The sequence below is a fragment of the Lipophrys pholis genome, assembly GCF_963383615.2.
Source record: "Lipophrys pholis genome assembly, chromosome: 1".
In the NCBI taxonomy this organism is placed as follows: domain Eukaryota; kingdom Metazoa; phylum Chordata; class Actinopteri; order Blenniiformes; family Blenniidae; genus Lipophrys; species Lipophrys pholis.
In genome coordinates, this window is record NC_137635.1 from 42,339,117 (window position 1) to 42,356,984 (window position 17,868).

General features: G+C 40.7%; 1 protein-coding gene across 1 annotated transcript in view; it reads left to right on the top strand.

Annotated features, from left to right (window-relative positions):
- Positions 1-2,093: 2,093 nt before the first annotated feature.
- The window catches only part of dnaaf11 (dynein axonemal assembly factor 11), a 35,238-nt gene continuing 19,463 nt past the window's right edge, over positions 2,094-17,868 (top strand). The window contains exons 1-8 of the mRNA XM_080484250.1: positions 2,094-2,255; positions 2,360-2,437; positions 3,589-3,761; positions 3,901-4,121; positions 4,787-4,951; positions 13,131-13,208; positions 16,290-16,355; positions 16,597-16,666. Of these exons, the coding sequence (XP_080340376.1) occupies positions 2,099-2,255; positions 2,360-2,437; positions 3,589-3,761; positions 3,901-4,121; positions 4,787-4,951; positions 13,131-13,208; positions 16,290-16,355; positions 16,597-16,666 (1,008 nt within the window). The 5' untranslated portion in view covers positions 2,094-2,098. The remainder of the gene's footprint in view (positions 2,256-2,359; positions 2,438-3,588; positions 3,762-3,900; positions 4,122-4,786; positions 4,952-13,130; positions 13,209-16,289; positions 16,356-16,596; positions 16,667-17,868) is intronic.

A 17,868-nucleotide genomic window follows, 5' to 3' on the forward strand; every position in this document is an offset into this window, starting at 1 on the left:
CCCAGTGGATGCACTTTTGTGTTTGAACGAATTTTACTGTGGTTTTGTTGAAAGGTGAGCTTTAAAATGATATCAACAAGGTCCTGATTAAATCAATATTTCAAGATTAACAAAGTAAGAAGTCACAGTGGAAAAATAAATTCACAAGTATGAAGTATGACAGAAGCTCTTTGCCTGATGGAAAAATTGACTCAAAAGTCAAACATATGTCAAAAGAAGAAAGAAATGTCTCCTTGGCTGCCAGTCAAGGATCCTTGAACTTTTCAAAGCTTGTCAGACCTGTTTGTGGTCTGTCAAAGACACATGTGAGATGTGACATCCTCTTTCAAGCACATTGCTTTGTAAATCACAATGCAGGAGAGAAAATTAATGTAATAATTATTTCAAATGAGCAGTGTTATGGCAATATTTTTTATCATTCATGTAAACTATATGCTGTTTTGTGTTTAATTGATGGCCATGGTCCTGTTAGAACAAGGAAAGGTAAACACTTGTCCTTTTTTTCCATCTTATTGTTCACATGTAGCAGATAAAAGTTAAAATAATAAGGTTTGGATGGTTATGTACTGTTAAACAACAGACTTTGGATTTAAATTCAGCATGAGCCCATATTTGTCTTCCCCATTGTGGTGGGAAAAGTGACAAGTCAAACAAACAATGAATAAATGTACTGAGTCTGAAAATACTGGAGGAGGCGGTTGAATCATGACATCCATGATGATATTCAAACGACATCCATGCATGTGTGGGTTTTCTGTCAAATATGAAACGTGAAATGTTTAATCTGTATGGAAAATTAAAAAGCATTTTAAGAAGGATAAAATAAGCTATTTATAGTTTTCCCCTCAATGTTTATCCAAAAACTGAAACGTCTGTCATTATTATTAGAATGCAATTAGTCCGTTGTAAACTCAAAGTGTGCGTGTATTACTGAGATTTTGAAGAAGCAAACACCAGCTGCTTTAGGACAACGATTGTTTCTTGGTTTCATTCTCTCATTTTTACCCCTCTTCCTCTTTCATTGATAAGATTTCCGACAACACCCAAACGCAACAGCGGTGCGGTTTCTATAGCAACCGCCGTCAACAGAGGAAGGATGGTGTACAGTAAGTTGAAAACAAAGAAGAAAACAACGATTATTTATCACATTAGTTCTGGTTTCAGAAACTGACATCCCCTGTTATTATGTATTTTTCAAATTTAAAGCAGGTTTGCGTTTTTTCTGTTGTTATTAGGAGAAGCAGCCACGGTGGAGGAGTTTGTATGAGTCGTAGAGTAAACGCTGTTTTCTCGAAGTTTAACAAATCCACAAGGATGTTTGACATGAAAACACAAATAAGATACTATACACACGCAGCACACGTGTATTGCACATGTGCACAAATAGGGCACGTGACTGACTGCCATGTTTGTTTTGATCGCAATATCAGCTCGGCTTTGGAAATGACAAAATATTATTTATAGACAAACTAACACATCCGCTTGGTTAAAACTGTGAAAAACGTGCTTTGAGGATTCTCGAGGGAGATTTTCTTTATTTTTATAACGATGGTCAATCAATCAATCAATCGATGTATTTTCCTTTACCATTTTCCATCAATCAAAGTACTTGGAGTTTGAACAAATAATGCATTAATAATGAATGGCCAAGCTGAACGGAAGATATTTCATTACCACTAATAATGGGCCTAATAATTAATAACAAAACAAACAAAAACAAAAACCACCAAGTCTGAATGGCTGATTTACAGCTCGCTGCTTTATTAAGTTGCATTAGGGTTAAAAATAGTAGCTCTGCACATGAAACTAAGACTCTGTAATGCACAGTATTGGAATGTTGAGACTGTTTGGAATACTTTAATTGAGACCATTCATTTTTGGCGTCATTTAATCAATCTGGGTGGATTTTAACTCTGAAAACATTTAAATGTACTATAGCTAAAAAAAAGTATTGTCAATATCAATGATAAAGAAATGAGCATGAATTGATTGATCAAAAAAAAAAAACGGGGGGGTCACACCAAAGCTGATATCTCACGGTAACGTGTATTCACCACAAATGCTCCTCTTTGTCTTGTTTGAACCAGTCACCGAGGACATGGTTCGGGGCCGTGCCGAGCACAACGAATGTGAGCTCTTCTCCCTGGAGGAAGTTTCTCTGCATCAGCAGGACATTGAGAGGATCGAACACATCGACAGGTGGTGCAGGGACCTACGGATCCTCTACCTGCAAAACAACCTCATTCCCAAGATAGGTGAGCTGTGGATTGCTCTGGTTGTCGACATCGCTGGAAAGCAGATATATCACTTCGACATTCAGTCACGTTTTTGTTAACTGTGACTTGCGCCTTGTTTTCAGAAAATCTCGGACGCTTAAAGAAGCTGGAGTATTTGAATCTGGCTTTAAACAACATTGAAGTTATTGAAAATCTTGAAGGTATATTGGAATATTTTCACGAGTATCTACATTCTGTTGATCTCTTCTTAGTCTGTGTGCTGCCTCCTTTAGGGGTCACCATTTTAGTCAATATATATCCACTATCTCTCCTCAGCGTCTTGTCTTTCGAACAGTTCCTCTATCTCCAAACCACAGATCCCAACAAGTCACTTGTAAACCTTCCCTTTCACTCGTCTCCACCGTGCCTGCATTCTCTTCTTCACCTCTCTTTTTTTCATGGTCCATTGCGAATGATGAACTCCAGGTACTTGAACTCATCTGCTTTTACTGCCACCCGCCTTCCTGTCATTTTCACACTCACACTATTCTCTCCTGTCTCCTGTCTTCTCTCCAGTGCAGACTTTCACCTCTCAAGACTCTTTTCCATCTCTTCAGTTACAACAATCAGTTACAATACTTGGTGATACTCCTTTGTGTCCACGTCCATAATACTTTATTGAGACGGTAGGTGTGAGCATAAACAGAAAACACCTCAATGATCAATAAACTGCTTGCAAAAGGTTTGTTTTACTGGAAGCTTCTTATCCTTGTAATTTCTTTTTTTGTAAAGGTTCATCTAACTTGACGCATATTACAGACTGATGCACTGAGAGCCGACAATTTGTCACCTGGCTCAGCTAATGTCTCAATCAGAGGCAGTTGTGTTGTTTTGTTGTGCTTCTTTCATACAACGACGCCGACTGCCTGATGTAAAGCTTAATCAGAAAGACCAAACAAAGGCAATGAGCATGCTTCGAGGCTTTACGGAGGTTCTGATTGTGGAAATGAGACCACACCTAATCTCTGTGACCACTCGACCACTGCCGCCTGTTTTACTCCTTTAACCACCCAGTTATTTACCATTCTCCCAACATTGTGCCACGTTTGAAGGATGTTGAAGTAATACACATTCTTACTACTTTTTGAACAGTGGGATTTTGTGGGCTCAACCTGCCGCCATCATAATAATGATCTCTGATCACAATAACATCCGCTGCAGCCTTTGAAGAAGAATTGTCTAAACGTTTATATTGCTCTTTTGGAGTATTGTTGTTTGCAACCAATTTGGATTAAAGTTAACATACTGACTGAAAAAGCTTTGGTGACTTTGAAACTGATTGAACTAATTGGCACTTGCATTCTGCCTTCAGGCTGCGAGAGCCTCCAGAAGTTGGATCTGACAGTGAACTTCGTGGGACGTCTGAGCAGTGTGGAGTCCGTGAGGCACAACATCCACCTCAGAGAGCTCTTTCTGGTGGGCAATCCATGCAGTGAGTTCGAGGGTTACAGGCAGTATGTGGTGGCGTCTCTGCCTCAGCTCAAGGTCTGTTTGAATTTTTTTACTATTTTCTAAAACCATGTGATAAGACTTTTTTATGTTTTCAGGAGTTGTGATAAAACACAACAACATTTCACATATTATCTGTGTGTGTGTGTCTGTGTGTGTGTGTGTGTGTGTTCAGAGTCTGGATGGGACAGACATCAGCCGGTCGGAGAGGATCCGATCTTTACAGGCCCTGGAGGATGTGAGGAGAGAGGTTCGGGAGCAAGAGAGGGAATATGTGCAGAGGAGAGCTGCAGAAAAGGAGGAGGCGCAGAGGAAAGCAGCAGGAGAGGAGGAGGGAAACAAGGAGAAGAAACCTGGCTTTGATCGCCGCTGGTACAGTGACATTAACAACACAGCGTGAGTCCCTGTGATTCCTTCCTGTGACCTCAATATGTTTCCAGGAGGTCAGTGATTACCTAATATGTTATGCATGCTGCAGAATCTCAAGAAAAGAAATATTGAAACATTTTTAAAGTATTTTTTTAAATGGAGTGTAACATTTAAAAAAAACATTTTTGTACTGAAAGATTTTGAAATCCAAAACTCTGTTAAAAGGGAATCCTTGAATTTATTTGACAGAAACAACATTTCTTAGAATTTCCAGTTTGTTTTATACTATTTCAATGAAACACATTATATTGATATATACTAGAGAAATGTATTTATAAATATCACTTCACAGCATGTCTAGGTAATATGAATGAAACTAATTAGAAAAAGAAGAAAAGAGAAGAAAAGGGATCAAATGTTTTGTTGGGCAATCGGATTTGTCAGAACTGCTATTTGTTGATCATTCATAAATCTGCTGACTATATTTTTTATTTTACCTGTGACAATTATTTATGAACCATTCTGTATCTTTCGTCTGGAATAAAAACTTGTGTACTTTCAGCCCATAATAGCAAAGCTATTATTATTTACATAACCTATGTATTTGTAGTTGCAAAGGAAAACTTAGTAATGACAGAAGACTGTGAGGAAAGCTCAGTTTTGTTGATTATTTCTGCTGTATGTTGCCGTAGTTCACCACTTCAGAAGGAGGAGGAACTGGAGGATAACAAGAGGACTGAGGAGTCAGTAGAGGAGGAGAGAGAACGGGAGTTCTGGCACAAGCCCTGTTTGTTCACGCCAGAGTCTCGTCTGGAGGTTCACCAACACCTGCAGGAGAAGAAGAACAAGAAAGTCAAGTAAGTGCTGCTCACCTCCATCTATTTAAAAAAGGGTGTTCAGGGTGTTTGGTTCCCTTAACATTAAACAGACTGTGAATAGCAATGGTTCTCTTAATTCACTGTATATTTTGATATAAATATATGCCTCTGAATCATTAAACTCGTCCATATCCTGAGCAGCCAAAAATGGAAAATGGAACACATGAACGGACACTGAGGAATTTAAGTTTACAACTTTTAAACTGTCCGTTTTAGTGCAATTCACAATTGTAGCCTCTAGATGTCAGTATTACACCAGGCATCATCCAGATCACTATCAATGATCCCTATTAAAAGTTTGTGGACACCTGTATCCTTTCATTTGTGGTGGAAGGAGGTATTTTCTAAGTAAAAACATTTGGCCTCCAATCTCAAGGAGAAATTCCCCACATTTCCTCACTATTATCATTAATGAGAGAGCCCACCTCAACATTATAACTGGCATTATACAAAAAAGAGACTTTGTGTGCTGTTAACAATGTGAGCACCAGTTAGTTTGCCAGTTATTTTCCTGGTTAATTGAAAACTTCAGACGGACAAAACAAGGGGATGAATAAAAAACAAAAAGACATGTTTTACTTACTTACTTTTTCTTTTTAAGTCATGTTGATGCTAAAATATGTTTGACAAATGTGCATCGGACCATCAGCAGAATACATTGAACAATCAATTGATCACTTCACTCTCCTATTTATTTATATGTAAGCTGAATATCGAAATCAGACAGGAACGCTGTATTAATTAGCAGTGCAGACCAGAGCTTTAGTCCAGATTGTGTCTTCAGTTTAATAGGAAGCATTCAGACGAACACACTGTTCTACAGCTGGGACAAGCGGGCGGCCTCAGCTGGAGGAGAGATGAGCGGGTTCAGGGGTTAGAGGGAAATTTGTTCTGACATTTCGTCGACAACTAATAAATCAGCATGGGAAAGCCTATAATCCTGACTGATTAGGTAACCTCTCATAAAGGTGTCACAACAGGATGGTGGATGGTGCAAGTGTTGAGGATGTTCGCTCTTAATATGAGGCCTTTGGGAGACCACTAAATGTGCAGTCGCACAAGTTTGTTATATTGTCGAAATCAGTCACAGGAAAGCACTGTTTGCTGAATTGCATACGTCATCTACAGCCTGAAGTGCCTCTTCTTTTCCATCACCAGTTCTTTGTCAACCTCCTCCTCGTTCCTCAGCTGTCATGCTTTCTAACTTTGCACTCGCCTCGCAAATTGACACCAATTATTTTGAGGGGAGCTGACAGGTCACTGGAGCTTCACCTTGGAGGCTAAATATTAGCGTTTGTGCGTGTGCGAACACAGTACATTTATCTGCAATCAGGAAACACAGAAAGTTGGAGGGAAAAAAAAGTGACATTTGGCAGCTGCAGCGTCCAGAATCTTCCTCAGGAATCTGTGGGGGGAGCAAACATAAAACTACATTCGTCCGGTGACAATTAAATCCAGTCGGAGTCGGTTATAATCCTCTGTATGCTGGATATGCCACTTCTTAAAGAACAGATACTATCACCAGATTGACCTTTCATCACGTCAATATTTGTCAGTGGACTGTAAACCTGCTAAAAAATATATAGTTTTCCCTTGTCTTGGATTGGTGAAATCCAGACAAGCACCTCCTCCACATAAACAATCCTCACAATGTGACACACAAAGTGAGCGCGAAGTTCCTGAATTAAATTGTGACCGGACGGTTGGCCTGAAACACCAAAGGGAGAACATGCAACCTCCAACAGAAGGATCGTTTCTATCCGTGTATTAGTTTCCTTATAAGAGTATAAGAGCCCAAACTGCTCCTCATATAAACTGCAGAGAGGCTGCGGTGAAGCTTCTGCTGTGTATAGCAGTGAAAGGATATTTCACAGGATTTTGACAGCGACTTCTCCCACGCCGCTGTGGCCTGATCTAATCACATGCCGGTCAGGTGTGACTCCAACACCAATCGAACGGCAGTGTGTTGCAGCGGGTCGCCGGTGATTCTAATTAATTTCTTCCGCCATCCTTTCCCCTAATTAGTGCTCACCCTTAAGGTGACTCCCATGCCAAGGTGTTAATTGAGTGTGTGTGTACATCGACATCTCCGCTTGGCTTATCTCCATTGAACACACTTTGTCACCGCGGTGATATCTTTCGACAGCTGCAGGGTTTCATTTGGTCACAACAGCCAGTGGACTGTACGCACTCATTAAAATTCTTTATTATTAGGTTGGCTGTTTTTAAATCTCACGCTATGGGGTTTTCTCATCAATCAGAAAAGACTGAGCATTTATATGCAGTACATAATATGCACACTAGTTTAATAAACAATATTTCACATAAAGACTTGTTCATACTCGTGGCTTAGTGGTTATAGCACTCTCGCTTCCTAGCAAGAAGTTTCAGGTCAGGGCTTGAGGGCCTTTCTCTGTGGAGTTTCCATGTTATCCCTCTGCATCTATGGGTTTTCCGTGTATTCTGTGGTTTCCTCCCACAGTTCAAACACATCAGTTTGATGTTAATTGGTGAATTGGTCCATTGGTGAAATTGGCTTTTGACTTGTCCGGGGTGTAAGCCGACTTTATCTCCAGCACCCCGAGACCCTGAGTTTAGTAAAGTAGCGTAGAAGATCGATGAATTGACTATTCATCCTGTTCGGGCTGCAAATATAGAGCAAATTTACACTTGAATGAAATATGAAAAGGGATTTGACGCATTAAACGTCATTCAGTTCAGTGACAATCAATCAATAGCAGAGCCAACTGGCTTCACCACATTCAGTCGTTCAGTCTGAAAACTTTGTTTTGATGGTACTTTTCAAACCGCAATATTCGTTCAAATGGGTTTTTGCAAGCCTCATGCCTGTGCTCCAGGAGTTCCTGTGAATTTCGATTGTGACATGAGCAGTGGCATCCCATCCTCACCACTTAAAACATGGAAAGCTGCTGTGTTGGCCATGATATTCCCCGTGGAGCTTGTGCCTGGTTCACCGTGATGAGCAGGTATTTATCTCTGCAGTGCCCTCGGTTGAAGGTTGGATCACGCTCTTTGATGAAGGCCATTTAATTACTTTACATTTGCAGTTGTAGTCCCCAAAGTTACTTGTCATCGGTCTGTAGTAGAGGAGTGTAATTTTTCTTCCTTGACACTTTTTTTGTACTACGACGCAAGTCTTATGAGGACATCCCTATAACTGGGTTTAAAGGCTAAGAAAATAAACCTGTCATGCCATTGAGCTGCAGGATAAGAAATACACAAAAAAAACCTCTTGTAGTCAATCCAGCGCTGTGGAGACTTCAGGGTCGGCCCAGACTTCATCTGTATCCAAGGGCACTCTGACGGTGCACTCTGTGGTACCTGCATCCAATCTCCAGTTCACTGTTGAATGGACCCTGCAGTAGGGTCTGAATATTAAACTTTCAGCCTTCAGGTTACCGGATATATATAGATCTACTTTTACCATCTTTTGGGTAGTGTCCCAAATAACTCAAACAAAAATACTCAAGAGTTGATGTCATGTAATAAATGCTTCATTGTCTCCTCTCATGAGTTCTCAAAAGTTAAAATGAGCATAAACATGGGTACCATTCTATTTGCTTGATAGCAATTGAATCAGAATATCAATTATCAAAATAACAGTGTGGTATTGCTGAAGATTATGGTACTTTTCTCTGGGAACTGCAGGTAGACTTCTTGGGAAAGCTTCTTATACCACAGGAAATAATTGGGTATAATATGAGGCCCGGCATAGTATTGTGGCTTTTCAGTCAATGAATTGTCATTTACATTGAACGACTTTGTGGAAGAAGCTGATACCCCCTGATATAAGCGTAGCGCCTAGACTCCATTTGGGGGGGGGGATTGGTGGCCCAGAGGTTATAGAAGCAGACTTCGGATCAGGAGGTTTGAATGCCACAGCTGACGGGTCACCACTCTGGGTCCCTCCGCATGACCCTTGACCCCCATCAGCACACCATGATGTGACTGCACCTCCGCATCCAAGAAATAGAATGGATCAATGCAGGAAAGAAAGCAATTTACTCCAGGAGATTAATAAAGTTTTTAGTCCAAGGTTTCAGCTTAACCTGGCTCTTCTCATTGACAATATTTTCCTCCCACTCTCTCAGTTGATGGTATCTTAGGTGGTTATGGTACACTTCGGGTGCTAGGACAGGTAGACGACGGCATTGTCACTACTTACCATAACTCACATAAACAGAGCCTGGGTTTCTTGAAGTGGACAGCGTTAGTTGATCTGTGACCGAACAGTGAGAGCTCATGGCATGTCTCAATCACACATTTGGACTTGTCCTGCCACAGAGAGCAGAAGTTTAGACCACTCTTGGGGATTCATCATTGGTTTTTAAGAACAACCTTCTTATTTCCTTGGCTCGTTGATCTCCAGAAGTAGCTCTGATGAACACAATTTCGTTTTCATAGCATCTAATGCTACAGATTCTTGAATCGCTGTATTTGTGCTCTTACTAATATATATATATATATATATATATATATATATATATATATATCATAACGAGTGAGGCCAGTGGATAAGCCCTACTTTAATAACCACCAATGGGTGACAGTCCATTTCCTCATGCGCATTACGAAAACATTGCAGGCCTGCATGCTGTCCAAGCATAAAATCGGGGTGATATGGTGTTGCCGTTTTTATCGTCTCCCCTGCGTGGGGCTGTCAGAGTGCGCTGACGTGATGTGTGCAGTCGTCCCATCACAGGATTGTCAGGAAAGATGAATTTCCTGCTCCTGCGGTGGATTCTGCGATAAGGTCAGCCAGGAGATCCTTCTGCATTTAACTGCTACTCTGCTCCTCTTAGAGGAAGGATACCCTCAGAGAAATGGCAGGTCCTACCGGCAACCAGTGCAGCAGAACCTGAACACACTTTGAGGTTGAGAACAAAGCAAGTGGTTCGTAAGAGACATCAGTAGTTAATGTGGACAGGTAGAGATTTAAAGGTTTTTCCTGCATGCAATATTGTAGTGTCGGTTATATAAATGGAAAGCATTAGCCCCGACCTGAATGAAAACGTAATTAATAATATTGTGTTCATAATCATTCAAAACTTTTTCTGAGTAGTCATCTGTAGTTTATTGGTGAGTGTTGCCTGAATGATGATGTGAGAAGAAATGATTCAAAACAGCCACTTTATCCATTACCTCTGTGCTTTCTTGCTGTGTGTGACTGTTGCTTCACCTCCAATGCATTTTCATTTATTTTTTGTTTTTTAGCAGATGCTGCCAACCGTTCCTCTGTCACTATAATATGTCACCAGCTGTTTTGTCAAAGGTGATGTTCCTTTTGAGAGGTTTATGTGTAAAGTCTTAGGTGATAAATCTCAAGGTGCATGGAGTGCTCTCTGCTGGTGGCTGATCTAAAGCTGTCTCAACACATTGTCCTCAGTTCTGAAGTTTACGCACAACCAGCAGTGGAACAGTCATGTCTCATGACTCCCTGACTCAGCCGGTTGATAGATGCTCTGTTGCACCATTTTACAAAAAAAAAAACGGCATTTTACGGCAGAGCCAAGCTGTGGACAAGTCAACAGTATATGGAGGAGGAGCAGTGACGCCAGTGGGATGCTCATTCTGTTTGATTCTGTTGAAGTGGATACTTGCCCTCTCTCTCACCCTCCCTGTAACAACATCAGGGAAATGACAAAATGATCAACCAAGTATTATGATAGTAATGATCTCCAGTTAAAGTCCAGCGGGCTCATTTAGGGTCACACTCCATTAAACTGCTGAGGGGATTTCCAACATGGAGTGTGTTGGTAAAGAGCTGCTCCTCCAGTAGCCTTGAGAACATTTGACACTACTCGGTACGATTCAGTTTTATTTATAAAACACTAATTACAAAATAGATATGTTATAGCCCTTTTACGGAGAAAAATAAAAACAAAAAACAAACAAAAAAAAACCCACATGACCCAGCAGAGGCGCCAGTTGTAAAGAAAAACTCAAATGACAAAGAAGTTGATATCAGATAAGTTGCTGGTCCAAGCGATGCACACTTGATGAAGGCACAGTAGGACACAGATCATGTACTTCCTGTTACGCTGTCAGAGGTCCTGCAGACAGATACAGAGAAGGAGGGGAGAGAGCACAGACTACTGGAGCAACATACATACCGTACTTTCATACCACCTATACAATGATGACCCATGAGTTTATAGAGTGAGAAGTGGAGAGAAATAACTTGTAGTCTTAATCTGTAGCTGCTTTACTACAAAATGGAACAGAGTGACCTGAGCCACCTCTAACTTTAAGCTTGATCAAATATTAAAGATTTAAGCCTGATCTTAAAATTACAATGTGTGGAACATCCAGTTTAATGTATGCGTTAGTACATACATATTCCAAAGAATTAAACAGCCTTGGTTTTTAGGTGGACTTCTTATTGTCTCCGATGTTGATGTTGAAGACAGACTTTTGCAGCATCTGTTGGCCAGCAGAGCAACTGCAACTGGAGGCAGCATGTGTCCGGGAAAATACATATTTCCATATATAAAAGAGAATGCCATTATAGATGTGCGTATTTGTAATAATTAAAAGATGTTCCTGGTAATCTTAACATTTGGTTGAAGTACACCCTCCAGTCCTGCAGAAGGTGTGGATGTCTTGCCTCCCTAACTATTCCATTCTAACACTGTTTACTGCAGCAGTTACTATTAACCAGGATGGTGACACTGTCTCGGCTCCCTGTTTGGCTCCACAGCATCACTTAATTCGTTATAGCGCCCTGCAGCCCCTCTCTAATAAAAGCGTGAACTTAACATCCTTGAGTTCAGCAGATTGAAGGCTGCTCGAGCATGCTGTCCCACCCGTCCTCTCCACTGACGTACGGCCGTGGAGGTTGTGACGGCCGACCCTCCACGGAGAGCTAAACACTCGCCCAGCTCACCCGCCAACAGGCTCGTCTGCTGCTCAGTGGGTCCAACAGACGGCTGGATGTGAAGTGTGCAGTTCCCTGCCTGTGCTTTAGTCCTGAACTGCTCCACGCAGCTGATGGAGGGACTTCTTGAAGCAAAAGGTTACACGAGTGTTGTAAACCGAGGTGGAGTTCTAGAGGAAAAACTCTTCTTGACTTCAGTTTCAAAGTATGCTGAATGTAATGGTATTTTTGCAAAGGACTGAAAAACCTCCTGTTTGAAGAAAGTTCGTTCAAACTTCTTATGTATTTGTCTAAGTTTATCCTTTGGATCAATGATGAAAGGAATTTAAAAAAAAAGAAAAAAAAAGATATATATATGCTCCCTTATATAAAGAATATTTGAGAATATTGAATTGATTGTTAGGCAGGTTACAGTGGAAAATGTGAAGTCAGTCACTTTATAATTTACGGTTGAATGAATGACTCAACTATGAATTCAGAACTTCTTCATTGTGTCTGTGGTTGCCAGTAACAACAAAATAGTTTTGAGCATATCTACAGAGAGGTATGGAACATACAGAACTAAATCCTTGACTTTATGAGTGTCCAATTTTGTCAAAGTGCAGAATAAAACCAATGTACCTGTAATCTCTGGAACGATTTGGGTCTTTATTCATATTTTTCCCACTGTTTTTATTATATATATATATCTATTAATTCTTACAGTATGGAGCTCATTGGAAACATAAGGAGTTTAAACAATAAGGATACCTCATAGAATCAGATAAAAGCAATTATAAATGTGAGACTAAACTTTGGTTTATAAAAGACAAGTGGTTTACTGAGTATTGAGTTGATCTAGTTATGATTAATGCAGCGTATACATTGTTTCATAAATGGTTAATAGAATAGGTTCAGATGGTGTAAAGTGTGCGCCAGCTACCTGTTTAAAAAATCCTACCACCCCAGTCTTGAAGTTCTATGTCTTTTGATTTGCATTATATGCTACTGCAGAGTGCATTGTTGCTCCACTTAACTATGAGTGAATCATTACATTTTGTAAAATAAGTCAAATGTTTCTGCTGCAGATGTTTTGGTTCTGCAGTAAATCCTATGATTGCTGTTTTGTCTTCGTGCCTGTTCCTGGCGGACAGGTAGCTCTCTCTCCTTCACCCCTTGGACCTCATAACTCCGCTGCTGTCATCCTTCAGTCCATCTTCGAGACAATAACACTCGTACTAAATGCTTTTTCACTCCTAATGCTTTCCTCGCTCTCTGCAGGGAGACGGAGAAGAAGCCGAAAGCCCCCAGGATGCTGATCACCACCGATGGACGAGTGTTGAACGTCAATGAGCCAAAGTATGAGCTGAGAAACAGCAGGTTTTCAATTGAGTGGATGAATAGAAAGACATTTCTTTCAATTACATTCTTCAGCACAACCCATTACACCTCAGTTATTTTAGACTATTTGTTAAGATGCTGACATAATGGCAGACATGAATGAATTTATCATCACAGGGAATTCCCTGCACAAACAAATAAAGGAGGACGATTGTCCCCTAAATCTATGGTTCACCCTTCAATTTGAATCAAACTAACTTTGGTCACACAGGAAGATTCTTAAACCCTTTTAGCCACCTATCCATCTTCAATACAGTTTCACCAAAACTCGGGGTCACAAGGGGCTGGAGGAGCAAAGCCCTCTGTCAGTGAAGTGCATGTTATAGGTTACTAGAGCATCACTGGGGAGACACAGTCACACACAACACATCCTCTCCTCCGGGCAATGTGGAGTCACCAATTACAAAAGAAATGCACATTTTGAGATTGTGGGAGGAGACTGGACAACATGTAAACTCCACACAAGAAAGCTTCAAACTGGACTTGATCTAGGAACATTCTCGTTTTGCAGTGTGAGCACAAACCACTAAGCCACCATGCAGCCCCCTTTAGGTGAAGCAATTCCATATTATTGTTTTTCCTCCATTCCACTTCATTATCTCGTGTAAAATAGAGCAAATTATCACCAGCAAGTGACCCAAGTTTTTAGTTTGACTAAAACTTACTGCTGTAACTTTAGGAGAGTGGTTTTAATATTCTTTAAATATAAAGTCTGGCGAGATTTATAGCCATCCATATTCAATTGTGACTGGAACTCAATATCTGCAACCTGTCTTTCTTCAGCTTTGTGGTTTTAATCCAAAATGCATTTGTTTCACAGGCCCTTTAGGATATATTTGAACTGCCCACAGGCCTGATGCGTGTAACACTATATATCCGAATCTGTTTTGCTCCACAGAGTTCAGAACAGGTCATTTTATTAATAGAAGTTTTCTGTTTCTATTACTTATTTACTGACTAAGCTTTTTTGTACCAGCTGGTTAATACAGTGTTTCTGCCTGATCCATTCAACAACAGCAGCAGCAGAAAGCAACAGAATTGTTTCTGCTCGATTACAGCAGCTACAAACAAAAAAAACCTGAACGAAGCAAGATGACTTTTCTAGTTTTCTTTCACAGTTCTTCATCTCTGTCGTATTTCACTTTTGAGACCCTCCATTACTTCCGTCTGTAAGGCCGGTGAAAATCACTGGGTGCTGTGTGATGATTCATGGTGTTTGGATTTTGGTCTCTAGTGTTGAATTGTCCCGCCTGCCTTCGTGTTTTGTGAAGGGTGGCGACGACGGCGGCGGCAGGGGCAACCCGATGACCGCGGCCCTCCTTCGGTTTCCCTCCATTAGCTCGAGGTTTATATCAAGAGCAAGGCCACTCGGGTCGAAGCCCTAAATCGCAACTGATTTCATTTGTAATCTGAGCTGAGGACGCAGCCGGGTCCGGAATGTGTGATGTATCACCTTCCTCCGGCGGAGAGACGGGATGGTGTGGGTCACTGCCACCCGCCTGATAACAGTCACAATGTTATGTTGGTACGGTTTGAATTCTAACTCCCTTCCACGGGCGCTTCAAACGTCCCATTATGCAAACCGGTATGTAATGTGGCGGATGATTATCTGACAAGAACAGAAAACTGAATAAATTAACTGGCAGAAGGACAAAAAAAATTTGAGTTGCATTGTCAAATGCAAAGGTGCATGGGGCTGTAGTGGTTAGAATTTGCCTCACAAGAAAAAAAACAAAAGCCAGGTGTACTTATGAATGGAGTTTCCATGTTCTCTCTGTACATGTGTGGGGCTCTCCAGGTACTTCAGTTTCCTCCAGCAGTCCAGAAACATGCAATTGATGTTAATTGGTGACTCTACATGTGAATGTGTCCCTCTGGATTGACCCTGTGAAGAAGTGGAGGCCTGTCCAGTGTGTATCCTGCATCGAGCGCCCCGTGACCCTGAATTGTATACATTCGATGATGGACAGTAGATGTATGGATGGGTGTCAGATGTGAAGCTGTACATTACAGGTCTGGATTAAAAGATAATATTGTATTTTGTGTAAATACTTATTTTACCAGTAAAAGTAAAGGGGCACCAATGAACAGTAAAATGTAAAGATTTAGTATCAAAAAGGACCAAAGTATAGTTTTATATATTAACAAACCTTTTAATAAAAGATAGTTGGCAGTTGTGCGAGTGGTAACAACTGTTTAAGAACTGTTGACAAAGGGGCAGAAGTTAGTTGAAGCAGAAGAAACTCCCAGCTGAAGCTGACACACAGTGCATGGTTAAAAAAGGGCTAGTTAAAATCAGTGTTGTTGACAAGTCAACAAGTGAGTTAAATGTAAAGTGTAAACTTAGCCACAAGAAGTCTTTATTGTCACTACATTTATTGTAACAAACTAATGGTATGATCCTGTTTTGGTTTGTATGTAACAACATTTTGCGAGATTGTTTTTCCATTTATTTATTTATTTATTTGTTTATTCCCTCCCTTCAAGAATACCCCAAGTTTCATAACGGGCAGATATTCAGGTGCTTCTTCAATTATTGTGGCATCCAATAAGCAATCATGCTTAATGATACACTAAATAGCTGTACTCACTGACCATCTTTTAAAGAAAGGACTGAATCAAAGCATTTGCTGGTCATTTCAATACTGATTAAGTGAAAGTTCGATATCCCTTTACCAACTTTTGTTCTTACAAGCTATAAAAGATAAATGTTTTTGTTATTATCTAGATTTTAATTTTTGTCTGCAACTTTCTTTCTTTGTGATCATTTTGTTGTGTCGGTGAAGTTTTTTTGTTGCGTTGTCATCGTTTTGTGTTCAGTGTGATTTTCGTCACTGTACATTTTGTACATGGTTGTAGCGTTGAGCCCATCTGTGGTCATGTTGGCACACGCAGTCTGGATTCCTGCTGACTCAGTGAAAAGTCCACCGTAGATCTGAGCGCTGACGATCTGTTTTCTAGCCGATTACCATGTACAAACAGTATCGGCAGATCTGCAGTTTTTAATGTCTCGGCTTTTCTTCCTGTGCACAATAACAGGCTTGATTTCTCTCTCACTGAAAATGAGGAAAACAACACGATTGTCTTGGACCTGTCGGTGTACAGGTAGGAAATGGACGTGCTCAGTCTCGGCTGACAGTTATGTTGAAAATACACAACTATAATTCAAAATGATGGCAAGAACTTGAGTCGCATGACCGCCGTCATGGTGCTTGTGTTATCAGACGTCCTGATTTCTGAGTATGACATTCATGTGTGTATCTGATTCTTGAAGAGTGCAGATTTCCTCTGTCCTTTTTTTTTTTTTTTTTATTAAGTCTGGAATTGAAATGTTCTCCCTTCACAGACACATGGACACCTCTCTGATTGATGTGGACATCCAGCCAACATACGCAAGAGTCTTAGTCAAAGGAAAGGTAGGCTGTCTAATATTTTGATTTACTCATGACCTTTCAGATTCAGCTACTCACCCTGAACCATCCAACAAACACATTAATTTGGGATCTTTTTTTTATGGTTTTAAAGGGCAGCGCAGACTTGGACGTGGTCCTTAAATTTGTTTTATCCTCCTTGGTTTATAGGTCACTCTGTTGCTCAGCAACGGTTTCCATTGTAGTTGTGCTGCTTCACTTCTAGTGCATCCTTAAATGTTGAACTCGAGGAACAAAATTCTCAGATATTAAAAAAAAAAAAAAAAACGTGGGCTTCACTACAAAACATTTTGTTATTTCCATGTTATTTTCAGGTATGTTTGGAAAGTATCTAACCTGCAATTCCTCAAGAGAAGTTTCATCCTTTGCTCTTTCACACCAGAAGTTGGCCAGTTTAACTTGCCTGCATCTCTGCCAGCAAAAGATTTTGCTCAAGGGCGCAGTGATCAAATCTTAGTCAGCCTTTCTTGTGGAAATTAAACAGTCGAATTTGGTAGATTCCCAGAACGCAGATCTAAGTGAGCCTTCACCGCGTTCCAAATATTTGTGGTGCTGAGAAAACCTTCCCTATGTTTAGAGCCGTTTGCATGAGGTTTGAAACCACCACAGGGAGCTGTTGGCCTCTGAAGCCGCAGAAACACTCACTGTGCTGCATCGCTTGTACAGTGCAGCTCTGATATTTCACTGTGACGCGCTGGCGCAGCTGACAAGTCAAAGATTTCCCCCAACAGACGCTCAGCTCAGCACACTGCAGGCCAACAGCAGAGTAGTATAATCAAACGACGTCAAATGTACGCAGAAGGTTCTTTTCATCAACAACCATGTGCCGTATTTAATAACTATCTAACAGTCTTTCTATTGAATAATGGCTGCAGATGTTTTCTTTTTTAATGCAAACCCGGACGGTCAATCCAAGTCAGGCCTTTAAGAGAATTCACGGCTTCAGAATAACGTCACATCTGCCCCTCAGAGAGGCGCCTGGCATCATTCATATAATCACAAGAGATTGCTTGTCAGCATAACACATGTTCATACAAATGATTTCCCTGGTGAGGACGGCCTCAACTGTCAGAGTGACATGTATGGCACTGAAATGTTTTCGGAATGTCAAGTGGTGCAAGAGAGTCCGTTTCTTGTTTCTAAATCAAGGTAAATTTGCCTTCCCATTTCAGACTGTAACTTAGCCG